Below are 14,858 nucleotides of genomic sequence, written 5' to 3'. Positions count from 1 at the left end.
GCAGTACTGAAACGCCGTCTAAGCTGTTCGCCAATCACAGCTGGGACAGCTAACCAATCACAACACATTTCGTTTTTTTCGAAAGGCGGGCCTTCATTAAAACCCAGAACTAATCGAGCCGTTTGTGCCAGGATGGGGAGAAAGGTATTTTAATAATGTAAATTATGTGAAAAATAATGCGTTTTTCGAACCACCAAGCATGAGAGCATGTTCTAGTACACCCCCAAAACAAAATCAAGACTTTGTAAAAGAGCATAATAGGACCCCTTTAACTTAAACTTCAAAAACAGTTCCCCTACAATAATCTATGGTAAAACGGTTTTCTCAAGGCCACAGTGGACTGTCCAGTTTATGGTTCACACTAATTGGAGATCCACCATTCTGTTATGATCATCCATCTAGGGATATGCCGGTATCAAATTTTCATGTTGCGATTAATTGCTAATGCTTTTATTGCGGTATACGGTATTATCACGATATTGAAATTAAGTTAAAAAAAAGTGCTGGACAGTCACCTGTGTCTTTGAGCTTCCCTCTCAAAGTCCACTGCAATTCTCCACTGTGCTTCACTTCTGCAACCATTTCATCCAATAATATCCCTCAGCTGCTTGCAACGGCAGCTCGCAGAATAAAAGTGAGGCATCAGTCCCGAAGACAACACGACACATCCAAACACGTATTTGATTTCCTCCACAAGCTGTTCCACACCGCAGACAGGCATCATCCTATTGGCTGGCACCCAGTGTGCAGAGCACAGACAGCGTGACATAGTTTCATCAATTTCTAGAGTCATATTTAGGAAGTGGGGTGACGGAAAAGAGGTGGGAGTGAAAGCATGAAGATAAAGTGATTTATGTGGGGGTGTAACACCTTGACTGAAAAGTAACAATGAAAAGAGATGGAGACAGACATGAAAAAGTGTCTGCGGTTATGCCAGTGCCACTCATTTCTCATAACCCCCCGATCGTGTCACTCAGCTGAGTCTCACATTAAAGGGGTCATATGATGCTGCTAAAAAGAACATTATTTTGTGTATTTGGTGTAATGAAATGTGTTTATGCGGTTTAAAGTTAAAAAAACACATTATTTTCCACATACTGTACATTATTGTTTCTCCTCTATGCCCCGCCTTTTTGAAACGCGTCGATTTTTACAAAGCTCATCGGTCTAAAAAAGCGAGGTGTGCTGTGATTGGCCAGCTATCCAATGCCAGTGCGTTGTGATTGGCCGAATGCCTCAAGCGTGAGACGGAAATGTTACGCCCCTCACCATACTGTGATGGCGTGCCCCAGCCGGAGCGACGACACAAAAACATTAAAACCCATTACAAACGAGGCATTTGTTGCATCCAGTGGGGACATAATTACTGATTTATAATGACTTATACTGTTTTTATACTGCATTGCATCGTGCCGCGTAAACATAAAACCCTGTCTGCATTTGTGATCAGAGAAATGACAAACAACAAGTGCTACTCCACACTGCCCAAAACTCGCGTTTGAATCATCAGTGGCAAATGATAAAAGAAAACGTACTTACGTGAGTCAGAACTGCCGGCATTTTAGTCTAACGTTACTCTCCCAGGATCAGTAAACAGTCCTCCATAAAATGTGCCGGCGATCCACAGCACTAAGTTGAAGTATTTCCTCAGCGACCAGCACAGATCAGCTCTAGGCATGACGAAGCGGATATCGTCCTCTTTTGGAAGACCAAACAAAGTAGTTTCGCTTTCACAACGAAGCACACAGCGGCCTAGCGTGAGCGAAAGCCCCGGCTTAGCGTGAGCTGAAGCCGGGCAAGAGTGAGCTGAGGCGGCGGGGTCGAGAACGGCGGTCCCGGCGAAGGAGCGGTGAAAACGGTGAAAGCCGATCCGGCCATCCACAGCGCGAAGTTGATGTATTTCCTCAGCGACCAGCACAGATCAGCTCTAGGCATGACGAAGCGGATATCGTCCTCTTTTGGAAGACCAAACAAAGTAGTTTCGCTTTCACAACGAAGCACACAGCGGCCTAGCGTGAGCGAAAGCCCCGGCTTAGCGTGAGCTGAAGCCGGGCAAGAGTGAGCTGAGGCGGCGGGGTCGAGAACGGCGGTCCCGGCGAAGGAGCGGTGAAAACGGTGAAAGCCGATCCGGCCATCCACAGCGCGAAGTTGATGTATTTCCTCAGCGACCAGCACAGATCAGCTCTAGGCATGACGAAGCGGATATCGTCCTCTTTTGGAAGACCAAACAAAGTAGTTTCGCTTTCACAACGAAGCACACAGCGGCCTAGCGTGAGCGAAAGCCCCGGCTTAGCGTGAGCTGAAGCCGGGCAAGAGTGAGCTGAGGCGGCGGGGTCGAGAACGGCGGTCCCGGCGAAGGAGCGGTGAAAACGGTGAAAGCCGATCCGGCCATCCACAGCGCGAAGTTGATGTATTTCCTCAGCGACCAGCACAGATCAGCTCTAGGCATGACGAAGCGGATATCGTCCTCTTTTGGAAGACCAAACAAAGTAGTTTCGCTTTCACAACGAAGCACACAGCGGCCTAGCGTGAGCGAAAGCCCCGGCTTAGCGTGAGCTGAAGCCGGGCAAGAGTGAGCTGAGGCGGCGGGGTCGAGAACGGCGGTCCCGGCGAAGGAGCGGTGAAAACGGTGAAAGCCGATCCGGCCATCCACAGCGCGAAGTTGATGTATTTCCTCAGCGACCAGCACAGATCAGCTCTAGGCATGACGAAGCGGATATCGTCCTCTTTTGGAAGACCAAACAAAGTAGTTTCGCTTTCACAACGAAGCACACAGCGGCCTAGCGTGAGCGAAAGCCCCGGCTTAGCGTGAGCTGAAGCCGGGCAAGAGTGAGCTGAGGCGGCGGGGTCGAGAACGGCGGTCCCGGCGAAGGAGCGGTGAAAACGGTGAAAGCCGATCCGGCCATCCACAGCGCGAAGTTGATGTATTTCCTCAGCGACCAGCACAGATCAGCTCTAGGCATGACGAAGCGGATATCGTCCTCTTTTGGAAGACCAAACAAAGTAGTTTCGCTTTCACAACGAAGCACACAGCGGCCTAGCGTGAGCGAAAGCCCCGGCTTAGCGTGAGCTGAAGCCGGGCAAGAGTGAGCTGAGGCGGCGGGGTCGAGAACGGCGGTCCCGGCGAAGGAGCGGTGAAAACGGTGAAAGCCGATCCGGCCATCCACAGCGCGAAGTTGATGTATTTCCTCAGCGACCAGCACAGATCAGCTCTAGGCATGACGAAGCGGATATCGTCCTCTTTTGGAAGACCAAACAAAGTAGTTTCGCTTTCACAACGAAGCACACAGCGGCCTAGCGTGAGCGAAAGCCCCGGCTTAGCGTGAGCTGAAGCCGGGCAAGAGTGAGCTGAGGCGGCGGGGTCGAGAACGGCGGTCCCGGCGAAGGAGCGGTGAAAACGGTGAAAGCCGATCCGGCCATCCACAGCGCGAAGTTGATGTATTTCCTCAGCGACCAGCACAGATCAGCTCTAGGCATGACGAAGCGGATATCGTCCTCTTTTGGAAGACCAAACAAAGTAGTTTCGCTTTCACAACGAAGCACACAGCGGCCTAGCGTGAGCGAAAGCCCCGGCTTAGCGTGAGCTGAAGCCGGGCAAGAGTGAGCTGAGGCGGCGGGGTCGAGAACGGCGGTCCCGGCGAAGGAGCGGTGAAAACGGTGAAAGCCGATCCGGCCATCCACAGCGCGAAGTTGATGTATTTCCTCAGCGACCAGCACAGATCAGCTCTAGGCATGACGAAGCGGATATCGTCCTCTTTTGGAAGACCAAACAAAGTAGTTTCGCTTTCACAACGAAGCACACAGCGGCCTAGCGTGAGCGAAAGCCCCGGCTTAGCGTGAGCTGAAGCCGGGCAAGAGTGAGCTGAGGCGGCGGGGTCGAGAACGGCGGTCCCGGCGAAGGAGCGGTGAAAACGGTGAAAGCCGATCCGGCCATCCACAGCGCGAAGTTGATGTATTTCCTCAGCGACCAGCACAGATCAGCTCTAGGCATGACGAAGCGGATATCGTCCTCTTTTGGAAGACCAAACAAAGTAGTTTCGCTTTCACAACGAAGCACACAGCGGCCTAGCGTGAGCGAAAGCCCCGGCTTAGCGTGAGCTGAAGCCGGGCAAGAGTGAGCTGAGGCGGCGGGGTCGAGAACGGCGGTCCCGGCGAAGGAGCGGTGAAAACGGTGAAAGCCGATCCGGCCATCCACAGCGCGAAGTTGATGTATTTCCTCAGCGACCAGCACGGATCAGCTTGAGGCATGACGAAGCGGAAATCGTTCTCTTTTGGAAGACCAAACAAAGTAGCTTCGCTTTCACAACGAAGCACACAGCGTCTTCAGGACATGGCGGCAGCGGCAACAACAATACTATAGCGAGAATAAATGTTACGCCTTCTTTCTTTGCGTGAACATTTGGGCGGCGTTATGCAAATCTTCCCACATAGTGAGGTAGATATGTGGGGGCGTGTTCGAACGAGCCGTTTAGGTAGGTGTGGCTAACTCTTAACTTTTATAAAGAATATCTCTTTGGATTTGAGACTTTAGTCTTTACAACTTTACAGATCTTCTGTATGCACCAAAAGCTTGTAACACTCCAAAGAGAAAGGAAAAAATGAAATCGCATCATATGACCCCTTTAAGGCCAACTTACATGGCTCAGATTTACTCTCAACAGGTGAGTGACCTCACACTTATAATGACAGTATTTGACAGGCCTATCAGAGAGCTGGAAGCACATGACACACATGTTGTTCTATAGTATAATCCCACACCTTTTCGCCACACGATCTCTGCAAACGCCTATCACAATAATTTTTTTTAAAGACTAATATTTGATTGGACAACCCACAATAAAAGCCACTGTAAAAGTGATTGCACATCAATTTAATTTTTTATCAACGTGCCAAGTTGCTGCATTACTTGATAACTATACCATCCTACAGTTATGCTAATTAATTATATCAATTAAAATAATAATTATTTTGAATATTATCAATAATATACTGAATATTTGTATCTTTTATCAAATTGCTGTTGTCAGATTTATATATTTAAAAAAAGCCTGTGCACTACAGTAATTTTACCAAAGGAATAGTTCACTCGAAAAATCATTTACTAACCCTCGTTCAAAACCTTATGACTTTTTTTTTCATTGAGACATAACAGAAGATACTTTGGTAAAACTTTACAACAAGGTTCATTAGTTAACATTAGCTAAATACTTTAGTTAACATGAATTAAGCATGAACAATACTTCTACAGCATTTATTAATCTTAGTTCATGTTAATTTCAACATTTACTAATGCATTATTAAAATCAAAAGTTGTGCTTGTTAACATTAGTTAATGCACTGTGAATTAACATGAACTAACAATGAACAACTATATTTTCATTAACTAACATTAACAAAGATTAATAAATACTGTAATAAATGTATTGTTCATTGTTCATGTTAGTTAACACATTAACATTAACTAATGGAACCTTACAATAAAGTGTTACAGATATTTTTAATATATATATTTTTTAATATATATATATATATATATATATATATATGTTAATTCAGATGTAACAGAATATTTAAAACACTGATTGCATGCAGCAAGCAACGATGCTCACATATGAAAGGCGCTGTCTGTTTTGTCCTGTTTGTTTTTGGCTGTGCTTGAATAAATAAAAAATAAAAAAAACTCTGAATGTAAAGTCTGTGGTCATGGTCTGGTCTGGTCATGTTTTGTTTTACTAACAGGGTCACTGAACACTCTCTGGAATCTCTATTCATATCACAAGTCATTATAGCTCAATATTTAATTAAAACACTGCAGGCAGTATTGAGCAACGATGCTCATTTCTTCAGCATCACATATGAAAGGCACTGTCTGTTTTGTTCTGTTTGCTTTTGGCTGCAGTTGAAAGAATAAAAAACATAAATAAATAAATAAATTAAAAACTCTGAATGTGAAGTCTGTGAAATTGGTCTGGTCATGTTTTGTTTTACTAACATGGTCACTGAACGCTCTCTGCACTCTCTATTCATATCACAACTCATTATAGCTCATATTGGCACCCAAAGGTCATATTTGCTGTTACTATTGTGTCTGAAAAATGGCTGTTATGCCCAGAAAACCAAAGTCTGGGAACACGGTGCATAAAAGCGCACTTCCCTCTTATCTTTAATGTGCCTCTGCCTGATATGCTTATGAAAAAAAACAAAAAAAGTTATTTATTTTACATTTTGAAAGATATACCTGTGACAAAAACATCAAGCTATTAAAATTATTTAATAGCTTTTCTAGGCACACCAAAAAGGTGGAACGATGAAGAAAAAACATAGATCACTGCAGCCCTTTAAAGGAGAATTTAGAATGACTGAAAAAAGTCAAATATCTAATCTCTTAATATGAATCTGCATCTGTAATCTTGAACACAGAACTAAAATTCCACTTCATATCACAGAACAAACAAAGTCCAAATTGATCTCGACAGACTAGAAAGGAATAAAAACTCTCATTAGTTACAGTACATATTCTCTATTTTTAGTGCTAAGAACCATATAAAGATAGAAACGACACATTTTTAAAAGAACTCTTTTGACCTAAACACACACACACACTGGATGAAAACCTTCTCCAGAGTGCTCAGGACCTCAGACTGGAACTAAGGTTTACCTTCCAACAAGACAATGACCCTAAGCACACAGCTAAAATAACGAAGGAGTGGCTTCCCAACAACTCTGTGACTGTTCTTGAATTGCCCAGCCAGAGCCCTGACTTAAACTCAATTGAGCATCTCTGGAGAGACCTAAAAATGGCTGTCCACCAACGTTTACCATCCAACCTGACAGAACTGGAGTGGATCTGCAAGAGGGAATGGCAGAGGATCCCCAAATCCATGTGTGAAAAACTTGTTGCATCTTTCCCAAAAAGACTCATGGCTGTGTTAGATCAAAAGGGTGCTTCTACTAAATACTGAGTAAAGGGTCTGAATACTTAGGACCATTTGATATTTCAGTTTTTCTTTTTTAATTAATCTGCAAAAATGTCAACAATTCTGTGTTTTTCTGTCAATATGGGGTGCTGTGTGTACATTAATGAGGAAAAAAAATTTACTTAAATGATTTTAGCAAATGGCTGCAATATAACAAAGAGTGAAAAATTTAAGGGGGTCTGAATACTTTCCGTACCCACTGTATATATATGAAACTTACCACACAAACTTAAACTGATATATCAGACCTGAACACAATACCAACTGAATGCAATTTCTGAAGAGTGAAATCACTTCAGTATAAGTTTTCAGTATGCTCTTTAGCCCGAGGGAACGGTTTTGTTCGCCAGCTTTACACATTGCACTTAATGACAGTGTTTCTCCAGCTGTCATCCAGCCTATCGGGAGTGCTGGAAATGCACTGAAGTTTTACGCAGGATGGTCAGGCAAACGAAGGACAATAAAGATTAGCTACATTAGGTACAAAAAACCCTCACAATTCCAAAGCATGCCATGCCGCACCAATCCCATCTTCTTTATAAAACAAACAAGTGACTGGCAAAAAAAAAGAAAATACCCCACTGTCTCCCTCACTTGACAAATACAAAGAATATTCAAGAAAAATAATGTACTCCACTGCCACTCCAGTGAATAAATGGAAGAGATGATGCAATCATAACAGTTTATAGCAATTTCATTCCATCATCAGAATGGAATCTGGTGTGATACAAAAAAATAAATAAATAAAAAGTTTTACCATAAACAAAAAATAATATAATTTAATAATATAACATACTATAAATTTACAGACAACTTTGAATATCTGTAAATATCTTTTTTTTAAAGTACATATTTTCAATATTTTGAATAAGTTATAAGATGTTATAATATTTATAATAAGTTATTTTCCAACTTTTCTGCCACTGTGTGTGTGCGTGTGTATACATACATACATACATACATACATGCTGGGAATGATACAATAAACTGTACTGCTTGCCACATAAAAAAGAGAAAAAAAAACAGATAAAATACTCAATAACTCCATCATTATATGGACAAAAATACATGTTTTTAAGGAAATAATGAAAAAACATTGCTACATATCTGAAAAACTAAAATTTTACCATTGGTAAAATGTCTCCCACTATTAGTACGTACAAAAAATTTTTTTAACCCTGGTCCAGAACAGTGATGGATGGAGATGCTGATCTGGAGTATCTTACCCACTGCTTTACACGTCTTGGTAACCGGGTCCATCTCGTAACCCTCATAGCATTCACATTTGTAGTCGCCTTTGAGGTTGATACATATTTGAGTGCAGGCATCAGGGTTCTCGCATTCGTCTATGTCTGGCGAGGACCATCAGAAAAGCATTAGTAACAGAGCAGAGATACACAGAGAACAGAGGCTTTTGTAGTGCAGTGTCCACAGACAAGATAAATGATGCTTGCAAACACCATCTGGGGACTTCTCTACTATCAATTTCAAAGAGAAGACACTGAGAGTAAACAAATCCTAGACGTTCACAATGCACGTACAACAGTGGGCTTCGGGGAAAATGGGTACAATGTAGACTTGCACAGCATCAAAATGTTGGTATCTGACATAATATATCTGTTACCTCCACAAGTCTTCTTGTCCAGGAGCTTGTAGCCCGAGGGACATTCACACTCATAGCCGATCTGCCGGTCCTTACATATGTGAGAGCAGCCTCCATTGTTAATGGCACATTCATTCAGACCTATGACAGAAAAAAAAGGTCAAAAAAAAAAAAAAAAAGGGTCAGCGTGTCCGGTGGGAAATGGACAGTAATGCCCACTGCAACCTAACACCAGCGGACAATAGACTGCTTCTTTCTCATTTTCTAGGTTGAGCTTCAAGTTTGTGTCAAGACTTTATGAGAAAGTGATGAGGTGAGTGAAGTCTAACTGAAAGACCTGCCTTAAATGCTTGAAAAAAATGCAGTGAATAGGTGGAAACTGCTTGTGTGTGAGGTGCTGTGAGAGAGAGTGACAGAGTAATATGGCAAAGGTCTCGCCAGTATTGCATTCAATAATTTTTCTCTGAGCAACAAACACATTTGGACATTGGCTGATGGCTCCCTCTATTACAGATGACAGCCAGCATACACATACATCACTCTTTAATCTCATCTCTACAGTATGTCTGCTCTTTCTGACCCTAATACAAATCAACAAGATATTTTCATTATCACAATTACCCTTATCACAACTGACCCTTCGCAAAGACCCACCCCCTTAGTTACTGTTTCTACGTCCGACAAACCATGGCGCTTTCACCCCACACATTGTTCTCACGCAGTGGAAAATACATCGTGGAGCAAGGAGGACACTGACAACATGCTGACAGACAAGATTAAGCAGGTTACTTTTGGTATGAAACAAAATATCAGCTTTCAAATTTTGTCATTTTTTAAAGAAATTAAAATATTAAATACCGTTTTGTGGCTCTTTAATGTGTCGTGACAGATCGCTGCCTCAGTTCAAGTGGCATGTGAACCAATCATCTCTTCCTCTTTACTAGTTATAGCACAAAATAAACATGAATGAACATCAGAAGGTATCTTGTTTCATCCGTGGAAAGACTACAATATACACAATTTTTCAAGTTCAAGTCCACTGACGTTAATCTACTCTCTTGTCTGGTTTGTTTGTCGGACAAAATGGTATTATGATTGGTCAGATCATATCGCCTGTCAATCAAACGGCATGTGAACCAATCCTTCCTTCCTCTTTACTAGTTATAGCACAAAATAAACATGAATGAACATCAGAAGGTATCTTGTTTCATCCGTGGAAAGACTACAATATACACAATTTTTCAAGTTCAAGTCCACTGACGTTAATCTACTCTCTTGTCTGGTTTGTTTGTCGGACAAAATGGTATTATGATTGGTCAGATCATATCGCCTGTCAATCAAACTCCTGGCGAAGGGTCAATTATAAAGCTGAATAAATGCATAAATAAATAAGAACTATTTATAAATGTATAAAGTTTTTTTTTTAAACTAAACTTATTCAGCAAGCAAATACTAAGATTAATAATAACACAAGTCAATATAAATATAAAGAAACAAACATTTAATTTAAAATTCTAAGCTATTATTAAAAACCAACAATAATAATATTAATACTTTGCTTTAAAACAAACAAATAAATAAATTCTGTTAGTTTGTGGATATCAATGTGACATGGTGTGCAAGTACAACACAAAAATACACATAAACCAGCCTGACAGAAGAAAAAAAGAGGAAGAAAGACAGTAAGAGAATAGGAAAAAGAGAAGAATAGCTGATGCTAATGCTGAGAAACAGCTGACAGCAGGAGACAGACGGAGGACAGAAATACCACAGGAAGTTCAAGTGAAATAGGGGAAAGAAAAGACAAAGTAGAATGAAAGGAGACAGCTTGAGAGAAGAGGTAGGACAAACACCTGGACCGTGACTAAAAGAAATGCACACTCAAAAAGTGTGTGAGTGGCACTCTCCGACAAGCCAGAAACTGTATTTTCCCCAGGCCACATATGAATCATGTATAACAAGTAAAGGATGCACTAGTGAATATGGTAGAAGCGTAATCCCTGGCACCAGTCCTAGTGATTTAGCATGCATAGCTGCAGTGGCCCACTTGGAGCCGGTCCAGAGTGCACTGGGCTCAGAGGGGGGCGTCTGCCGTGCGTCAGGTGCCAGCACAAATCTCATCTGCTGAGTGGAGGGACCCGCAAGGAAATTAACACCATCCTGAAGAGCCACTGTGGGACCATGTATTTTACATTACAGATTGATAAAAGAGTGAACATAACCAGGAGGAAAGGGAGAAATAGAGAGAGGGAGAATCGAGCGAGGAGCTGGCATTTCCTAAATACCATATCGATTTAACATACACCTGCAAGGTGTTAGAAAACTATCTGAACATTTAGTTAGTAAGATATCTTTCTTGTAAAGGTGAAGTGTGCAAAATCTATGTGACAAGCAATGCCACACAGCCAAATGCAAAAATATATCGATTTTTACATTTTATGACCGAAATGCGAGTGGTTTTACCTGAGCACAACTGGGCCACAATTTTACAGTGTTGTAGGTGGTTGCTGGGCATTGCTAAGCAGCTGTGTGTTCTGAGAAGTTGCTAGGGTGCAAAATACTCTGTTCGTGAGCGCCACAATGACGTGGTTTTATGTAACAGCAGCGAATCTGGGCATGTGACTAAAAGGGCCAGTTTTCTTTGTAGTGTGTTGGAAAAGATGAGACCACCTCTCTGTACAAAACTTGCCACATTGATGGCATGTGAATGTTTGCATTAATAACCATTATTCAATTTAAAATGTTTATTGCTTCAAATTTTCGCACTGAATATCCATCTTGTGTGAACAGGCATTTAGTCTGAGACTTTCCCCACTCATTTTAAATGTAAATTCAATTGCTTAGAAAAGTATGTAAACCTTTAAACCAGGGTTATTATTATTAACTGCAACTAAAACTATTAAAAGCATTTTTGTTAATTGAAATATTAGATAAATATTAGATGAAACACTGAGCAAAACTTAAAAATGATGCCTTGACTGAAATGGAGCACTAAAATTACTAAATGAAAATAAATAAAACTAAAACTGAACTCAAACTAAAACTGAAATACAAGTAAATTAAACCTACATAATATTTAAAACTAATAAAAATTACAAAAGCACATACAATGAGTAAAACTGAATATATAAAAATAAAAGCCATTAAAAATATTAATAAAACTATAATAGTATAAAAATAACGCTACTTTTCAATAAGGTTAAATATGAAAAATAGCTGCTTTAGCTATAATTAACTAACAATTAATGATTTTTACAGGATTTGTTTATCTCCTTATGTTCCATCTGCCATTACTTGGAAAAATATGCAGTTCTGCTCCAAATCCACACTACTGGTTGAGCCAGAAGCTGAGATATTGAACTGCTCAAGCAAACAGAGTCCCACAAGTGTTTACACTCTTCAGGTAGTTGACCAATGAATGGTTTAACTACAGTTGTCTCTGTACATTGAACTTGGAAAGATGAAAGTATTTTAACATCAAAAAAAAATTTCACACTCCTCCAACAATATGGCATTTTCAGCTCTAGCTTATCGTCGAAGAAAAAGTCCAGTTCCCCAATATGATGAAAGACAAGAACAGAGAGAAAAAACAGATCTATGGAAACCTGCATTCTCTATGCTGGGCACGTTCTCCTTGTATGATAGCACCCGAGGGAAGACTCACACTTTGATCTTAATGATCGCTCTGTGGGTTGTTGGCCCTTGATCAAGTGAAGCCCCTAATAAGCCAACACTGTCTATAAGCTTAAATGCTGGTCTGGAATTAGTTTTCCCTCTCCAAATCCAACGCTACTAGTGAGAAAGAAAAAGCTGACCCTAGATCACTGGTTGCAGGCATTCCATTTTAAACAATTTTACAATTCTATCTTTGGCTTCCCACACTAAAAAAGTCATGTCAAAACTTACGTTAAAGTCATCATTTAAAATATCTCGTATAAAATACTTGCATATAAAACCTCATTTAAAAATAAAGTCCAAAATATATGATTATACCAATAAACAATTTACTGAGGATGTTTGCATACGCGCAGAAGTGCCTGAACTCACCGCACTCCTTCACAGGCTCATCAGACCAGTCCTTGCAGTCCTTGATACTGTCGCACACTTTACTGCTATCGATACATTCCCCGCTCTTACACATGAACTTCAGAGGACCTTCACATTTGGTGGCTGTCAAGGACACAATAAAGAGTTCTTACACTTATGATATTTCAGTAGTAGCACATAAACAAAACTAAATTATGTAGAGTACAAAACATGAACTGCCATTACACAAAACACATTTTCAAACGACACTCGTTGCATGAATGTTCATTATGCTCTTTGCCGTACAATGACAATAGACAGTGACAAGAGGCCGTCAAGCTCAAAACAAGTACATAAAAGCACCATAAAAGTAGTCTGTGGAATTTAACACTGTATTTCAAATCGTGTAAAGCCTATAAAATAGGTCTGTGTGAGAAACAGGCTGAAATACAATATATGGCTTCAGAAGATCTGGAATATTAGGGCTGGGTTTTGACACAAATTTCACGATTCAATTCAATTCTCATTCGCAAGCTTGCGATTTGATTCGATTACCAATTCGATTTGATTCAATATCGATTATTTTAGATAAATATCAGGTACAGTACATGCCAACTTTTCTCAAGGAAAAAAAATCTCAACTAAAGCTGTAAAATATACATGAGAGTCAGTTGGTACTACATTACTATAATATTAAAAGGTTAAAATTAACTGCTAAAATTACACTTAATGAAGTTTTTAAAATAATAAAGTTACAATTACATAATAATACTTCTACTTCAATTCGTTTTTTTGAAATATAAGCATTTAGGTAAATGTCGTTACGTGACACATTGTTTACAAGCTGTTATATTGACGTCTTTGTGCAGCCGAAACACTAATTGAGCGAATACATGAGACAGGATACGGATTGTAAAGTTGTACTCTTTCTTTTAACTTACCTTCGGATGTTTAGTCATGTTTATTTTGTGCTGAAACTGGTATTAATGTGGAGGAGAAGATGAGTTCACGTATGCCTCGCGCTGCCGCTTTTATTGAACTGAAGCGCGCCGCTCTACAGCGATCTGTCACTCCACATTAAACAGTGCCAAAACGGCATTTATTGTTTAAATACTGTAATACAATGGACAGAATTTGAAATCTGAGACTTTGTTTCATATTAAAAGTACCAAAGCACAATGCTTATTGCAATTTATTGGATGGGAAGTGCCCTTCAATGTTCCATCCATTGACTGAAAAGAGGCTAGACTAATCGATTCTTGGGATTTAAGAATCGATATCGTTCCGTAAAAATGAGAATCGATTAAAATCGAGATATTGATATTTTTTACTCAGCCCTATGGAATATAGTGCATGAGTCATATGGACTACTTATTTGGTACTTTAATGGTGTTTTTTTTTTGTTGTCCTTTCTGGATCTTGACAGCCCCCCAGGTCACAGTATGTTTCAAAGGATATTGCTTTTAAAGTCTAAATATCTTTAAAAAAAAGAAATATCTTACCAAGACTGCATTTATGGTCAAAAATACCATAAAGCAGTATAAAAATATCAATTTTTATATATTTTAAAGGGTACATTGGATAAAATGTTCACTTTTTTAGCTTTTTTTTTGCATTTAGTTTCTTATTATTTGTTATTATTATCCATCTTGAAAACAGCTGTGCTGCTTAATATTTTAGTGGAAACCTTGATACTTTTTTCAGGATTCTTTGATGAATAGAAAGTAAAAATATAATTTTTGTAACATTATTAATGTCTTGACTGGCATTTTTTTGATCATTTTAATGCATCTTTGTATACTGAATAAAAGTATACATTTAAACAGCAGTGCATGTGTATGGGAAAGAGCACTGAGCACATTCTGCTAAACTTCTGTTTTTGTGTTTCACAAGAATAAAGCCATTTGAAATGACATGATGGTAAGAAAAAAAAGTACATTTTAATTTTTGGGCGAATTATGCAATTACAACATGATTTATCCAAATAGGACACGTTCCTGAATAAATATAATTTGTTTGTCCTGGAAGAACCTTCCTATCAACCAACTGTAGTCCTAATCTTATCCCTAAACCTAACCCTACAGTCACAGGACTCTGACTAATCTACAGAAATATTGTTTTAGGACCAACAAAGGATGCTGATCCTATGTCCTACTTAAATCATGTTATGCATCACTAACCAGATATAGCCATGGCATAATTAATCTTTTGAGGTGAAGGTGCCATATAGAAAGTGTGCCGTGAAACCCTGG

The 14,858-nt window shown here is 40.1% G+C and overlaps 1 protein-coding gene across 3 annotated transcripts in view; it reads right to left on the bottom strand.

Moving 5' to 3' along the window:
- LOC107758363 (low-density lipoprotein receptor-related protein 8-like) overlaps positions 1-14,858 on the bottom strand; it is a 203,858-nt gene that overhangs the window by 34,423 nt on the left and 154,577 nt on the right. For all 3 annotated transcript variants that reach the window (XM_016576080.1, XM_016576078.1, XM_016576079.1), the window contains exons 7-9: positions 12,628-12,750; positions 8,602-8,721; positions 8,204-8,329 (exon numbers count right to left, since the gene is read on the bottom strand). In XM_016576080.1, coding sequence (XP_016431566.1) covers positions 8,204-8,329; positions 8,602-8,721; positions 12,628-12,750 — 369 coding nt within the window. The remainder of the gene's footprint in view (positions 1-8,203; positions 8,330-8,601; positions 8,722-12,627; positions 12,751-14,858) is intronic.

This window comes from Sinocyclocheilus rhinocerous, unplaced genomic scaffold, assembly GCF_001515625.1.
Source record: "Sinocyclocheilus rhinocerous isolate Xijiao unplaced genomic scaffold, SAMN03320098_v1.1 scaffold2790, whole genome shotgun sequence".
Lineage (NCBI taxonomy): Eukaryota > Metazoa > Chordata > Actinopteri > Cypriniformes > Cyprinidae > Sinocyclocheilus > Sinocyclocheilus rhinocerous.
The sequence above is the reverse complement of the archived record's forward strand: the minus strand, read 5'-3'. Positions and strand labels throughout refer to the sequence as shown.